At 42.4% G+C, this 5,473-nt stretch overlaps 1 protein-coding gene across 1 annotated transcript in view; it reads left to right on the forward strand.

Annotated features, from left to right (window-relative positions):
• Positions 1 to 3,835: 3,835 nt before the first annotated feature.
• The window catches only part of PHACTR3 (phosphatase and actin regulator 3), a 55,533-nt gene continuing 53,895 nt past the window's right edge, over positions 3,836 to 5,473 (forward strand). Inside the window, exons 1-2 of the mRNA XM_009326789.1 lie at positions 3,836 to 3,992; positions 4,850 to 4,927. Of these exons, the coding sequence (XP_009325064.1) occupies positions 3,836 to 3,992; positions 4,850 to 4,927 (235 nt within the window). The remainder of the gene's footprint in view (positions 3,993 to 4,849; positions 4,928 to 5,473) is intronic.

The raw sequence follows: 5,473 nt of genomic DNA on the forward strand, positions 1-5,473 counted from the left end.
TCAGACATCAAGCCATTCACACCCCGACCACTGTTAGGAGCTCTAGAAATTACCCCAGCTAGCACTGTAAGAAGCACTTGCCCCCTCGTCAGCAGGGGCACAGCCACGTTCATTTCCACCCCTTTGACACACACAGAGCAGATTACAACTGTGATATATGAGGGGTTTGTTTGGGATCTGGAGCTCCAGCACAGAAGCCTTTGCCCTCAATAGGGTACAGCAGGGACTTGAAAGTCATTTCTATATAAACAGCCAACAAGCTTCAGTCAGAGCAAAATGCTCTGGCCCCACAGGGCTGATGACTATCTCATTGTGGGACAGCGTGGGACCAATTGGTCTGGCTCAGCAGTGATGGCCAAGCAGAGCCTGGCCTCTCTGTGTTGGGTGGGGTTAGGGTGCTGTGCTGTGGGTTAAGCTGCTCGCTTGACCCTGTATAACGACTGTCCCTCATCCTTCTCCATTACACAGCTAGTTAAGCCATTGCTCATTTCTCCCTGCTGATATGGAGAGACTTGATTTGGCTCTTGGCTGTTTATATTTTGCAGACATCCTCTATGTAATTGCATGGCCTGGCCCCAGGCTATCAGGCTCTGGGAGAAATAACCACATTATTCCACAGAACAGTTAGCATAATTAAAATATTGACTGCAGATTAAAAAATGTGCTGAATATTTCACAGAGTGGTTGGAGGGTTGGCAAGTCTTGGCAGCTTGTTGGCTGCAGGAACTGGCTGATATTTAGGTGCGCCTTCTCCTTCAGTATTCATTGCTGTACGTAGGAACTGCTTTTTGTGCTGTCAACTTCTTATCTCCCAAGCAGCCAACCCACAACCAAGAAAAAACGAACTGACTGGAAATGAGGAGCTCCAAGGGCTTTCTCGTGATTCTTATTGCCAGCGAGACCATTTCCTTGTTATTTATGACTTCAGGACATCTGTCTTACTGTGTCTCTACCTATTTTTATTTGTGTCCATCTCTCCAAATGCACAGTGTAGGAACTGCATATGGTGAGAATGTACCAGGTGATAAAACCATTTGCTTAAGAACTGTCTGTACCATATGAGAAGCATTAATAAAGTTAAAAAGCCCACAAAAGCCTCCACTGCAACATTTGTTTTAGCTACTATACCTTGTTTGACATTTGATTTCTATCTGTATTTCATCTGTAACCAAAGCCTAAGGCATAAAATCCTTACATTTCCACAACCAAGAGGGCAGAAGGGGATGGAAGAAACCCAGTTGACAGGACTGGTAGAAACTACAGAAGCACTGATCGCTACAGGGCACTTAGGGAATTTCTTAGTGCCTTTGCAGTATCTCCCCATTCTCTCTCTTAGGGGAATATCTGGGATAATAAACATTGCTAGAGACACACAGGTTTGGGTTTGAATGACTTCCTGGTTCTGTCTACATCCCCTGCTATCTGGCAAAAAAGGTAAAATGATCTCATGCTACCAGTGTTATACAAAACATGTGGATGCTGCCTAAACCACTTTGCAGACACCTGCATCCTGAATGAAATGCAGTAGGATCAGTAACTTGCCAAGGTACTGCTTGAAATCAGCTTCTTATTCAATCTTCACTTACATGCTTGAGAAATTCCTGGGGTGGTAGGAAGTGTTTGAGCACCAGTGCAGTCTCCACTGGTCTCCAGGGATGGCTAAGCTGAGGCTGTCCTACTCCACTGTAGCTTCCAGGGACAAGGATCTGATTTACAGCCTGATCTACAGCTCTTTTGAGATGAGCTAATTTTGTGAACGTTTCCATTCCCACTCAAGGGATGTCACAAGAAATGGCCAAATGCTATTTTCTGAGGCTTCTATTACAGCTTTAAAGTAATCATAATAGCAAATTAATAGCAGATCTACTCTGCCATTTTCCATTCTCACTGCCATGTCTGTAATCAAGAGCAGCTCTACTTCTTCAAAGCTTATTTCTGCGATACTTCTCATTTTTGAATACACAATTAGGAAAGGAGCATGATATCTTGGCACTTCAGCTGTGGTCTGTAGGCTACTGCCGTCTTTCTGTGCTAGGCTCATTGCTAGTTTCTGCTCTCAACTTAATACTGACCTCCAAACTGTAAATCGTAAGTACCACCTTGGGTAGACACCATTCTTTCAAAGGCAAAAATATATTTTTATGTACATTTTAAATCTCTTCTAAATTAAACCCCAAGATAAACTCTGTGGAATGAGACAAAAGATGCTCTAAATTCAGTACATAGAAAGATAAATTCACTGCACACGCACAATGGGGTGGGCGGGAATTGTTACATCCTTTTCTCTGCTCTGATAGTTCATGTGGCCAAGTTTTTAGTTTGTCTTCACTGAATGATTCATCTCTATTACCAGTATTTTCAAAATTAAATGGAAGAGGAGGAATGTGTTCATTCCCCTGCTGTGTTTAATAATCTTCCAAAAATTGTTTCCTGTTTACTTGGAAATCCCCACCTCCATGCTGTGATTTAAGCATTTTCACCCTGTTAACTTAAAAACAAAGCCTAGAAGATGCTGTATATTTTTTATCTTGCAGTCATAAAGCAATTTATGAGAAATGTTGTTGTTCCAGAGAGAAATCACTTGGAAATATGCATACGTTCATAGCTCCACATTGCTCATTTAAATCATAACTGATTGTTGAAAAAAAATACAAATTATCATTCAGTTTTTATTCATGTAACATGTTTGATGGCAGCTTCTCTTTTAACAACCACTGTATTGGTGCTCAAATACAAAGCTCAGTAAAGCCATCAATAACCCCATTTATGGAACTGTGCTACTTTCTTCTGTGGTACTGGCTAGCACACAACTGTTAATAATATGTATTGTTTCATGTAAGATTTGTCTATAAGCAAAACTTACAGTATATTTTCAAGACAAAACACTAAAAATACCTAAATTGCTTTTCCAGCTGAAGCATTACCTCTGAAATCCTGTGGCTTGGCTGGACAAAAGGGAAAGAATTTTCCCTTTAGCTTCCTCAAGGAATAAATTTGCACAATAGTTCTAGGATTTTACTTACGTAGCACATATCAAACAAACTATTCTTATATAAAAGATTTGCATTAGCTCACACAAGTCAGTGTGGTCTGTGTTAGCTTATGTGAAAAGAGTTCATTTAAAAGGCAGCAATATCCTGTGGCCTGAGAACAGAACTGGAAGCTGGGAATTCAGAAGGGACCTGAGCTCCCACACTTCCTCTCAGACTTTCATAAAGGTCTAAATTTTTCTAAATGAACATTACATTTATGTGATTAGCTGGAGGCCGCATGGGCCTGATTTACAGATGTGTTAAATTTCCACGGCTCCTATTAAAGCTATTGGGAACTCTCGGCTCTCCGCGTTTCAGAAGGCTGTAGTGCAGTTACACGCAGCCCTCGGGAGGGAGAGTAACACCAACCACTACCTGGGTGAGTACCAGGCGTGGACAAAGGTAGGAAAGCGATGGAATAAAGCACAGGGTGTACAAATTCAGCACATCCCCCTCTCTGTGAGCCTAATAGCCCTGATTAATCCATGAGGGACGGCAGCAGTGGAGATACTGAAATATTTGGCATCCAGACAGGCACTGTGCAAGGCCAGAGTCAAGACAGCAGCTGGTAGGAAGCACCGGGCTGGCACAGTGAGGTTGAACGCCTCTCTGGCTGGCGTCCCTCAGCCTGGCCACCGGCTCCAGCAATGCAGAGACTTTCTTTCCAAGTCTTGCACTGGTTATCTCGGTGACTAGACTGAATGCTTGTTAGCTGGTGAGCCTCGATTTGCCTCCCCTTTTTAAGTCTGTGCTGAAGCTTTTTGTCTAACAGCTGGCTTTCCCCTCTTCCCCTCTCAGATGAGATGGAGCAGTCCCCTGCAATGCGTTCTGACTACTTGGTCTCAGGGATTCGAACTCCGCCAGTGAGGAGGAACAGCAAACTGGCAACACTGGGCAGGATCTTCAAACCATGGAAGTGGCGGAAAAAGAAAAACGAGAAGCTAAAGCAGACATCTGCAGGTAGGATGAGAACAAGAGAGTGATGCTGCACAGAGCAAAGCTGAGCCTGGGCGAAATCTGCTTACACAGGAAATGTTAATGGCGACCTGATCTAAACCTAATTCAGAGATTTCAACATGTTACAGATTAATAATGTTTAAGGCTAGAAAGAGCCCATATAGGCTGACTTCGTATATAATACAATATAGTACACTTAGAAGAAAAGGTCAAAATATGAGAATGAAGCGCAAGCCTCGACACAGACTGCTTTTCATGGACTGTTCCTTCTCCAAAATAGGCTACATTTATGGCCCCAAGTATCATCACCCCTTTTATTTGGGGTGAAAATTATATAGGTCACAGTAACATTATGAAAAGTGACAGGAGGGAGTTACAGCACGTAAAATGCTTTCCCTCAAGCAGCTGTCTGCAGTGAAGGAGCCCAGCACACAGCACTGCGTGCTCTCGCTAGTCTCCAGGGATGTCCCAGGAGATCAGAAAGGAGACAAACTCACTTGCCTGTTCCTAAGATAGGATGGTGCAATTCCCTTCGCTTGCCCTGATGTCCTGTGGACCGTCACAGTAAAGGACACTGCTTCCTGAGGCAGCTCCAACCTGCCGTACTAAACAGCGTGAAGGCTCTAACATCCCAGTTCCTCTGCACTCAGTGTGATCAGACAGTAGGTTAGATCATAAATCTCAGCTCTCCATGTGGGTGATTTTACAGCTGTTTTAATAAAGGAAAAGGCACAAACAGGCTGACCAGTCCATGCTCCCCAAAATAAAATCCTTGCAGTTCTTCCACATTGCATCTTTCTCACTCCCTTATATGAATACTCTCTTGTTAACTGGTGCTGTTATGCTACTACTTTGTGCAGTGCTGGAGAAGAAGATGACAGCACGACAAGGTCGGGATGAACTCATTAAGAAAGGTCTTCTGGAGATGATGGAACAAGGTAAGTAAAAATTCTTCACCTTTTTTTATCTAAGTCTTTTTCAGGACAATAGGAAACACAATTGCAAAAGAAGAAACCTAACAATCAAATGAATAAAAAGGAAAACCTTTAATCCAAACAGAGAGGAAAATTCAATATTTGAATTAAGCATGGCTTTCTTCAAATTCCTCCCTGCTGCAATCAATCCATGCAGTTTAATTTTTGGTGTTTTACCATCTTGAATGCAACTCCATCTTTGCTTGATTTATACATGGTGCAAATCTGAGCCGGTACGTATGTTTTATGCAATTGCTCTAAACCTAGCTAAATCCAACTGCCAAGAAAGTCAGCTAAAGCTGGTATAAATGCAAACTTAAACATACAGATGCATTCAGCTGACATGTACAACCATGAATTCAGATCTCATAAAATGATACTAATCTGACGTTTTCAGCTGTCTTTCTGGTCAACCAAGTTTGTGACAAAACATATTACCATTCTGCCTGTTTTTCATTCACATGGAAAAGTGAAGCATTTGGTAGTGTCATTTTAAAACTTTCCTGAGTA

The sequence above is a fragment of the Pygoscelis adeliae genome, unplaced genomic scaffold (genome assembly GCF_000699105.1).
Source record: "Pygoscelis adeliae isolate BGI_AS28 unplaced genomic scaffold, ASM69910v1 Scaffold286, whole genome shotgun sequence".
NCBI lineage: Eukaryota > Metazoa > Chordata > Aves > Sphenisciformes > Spheniscidae > Pygoscelis > Pygoscelis adeliae.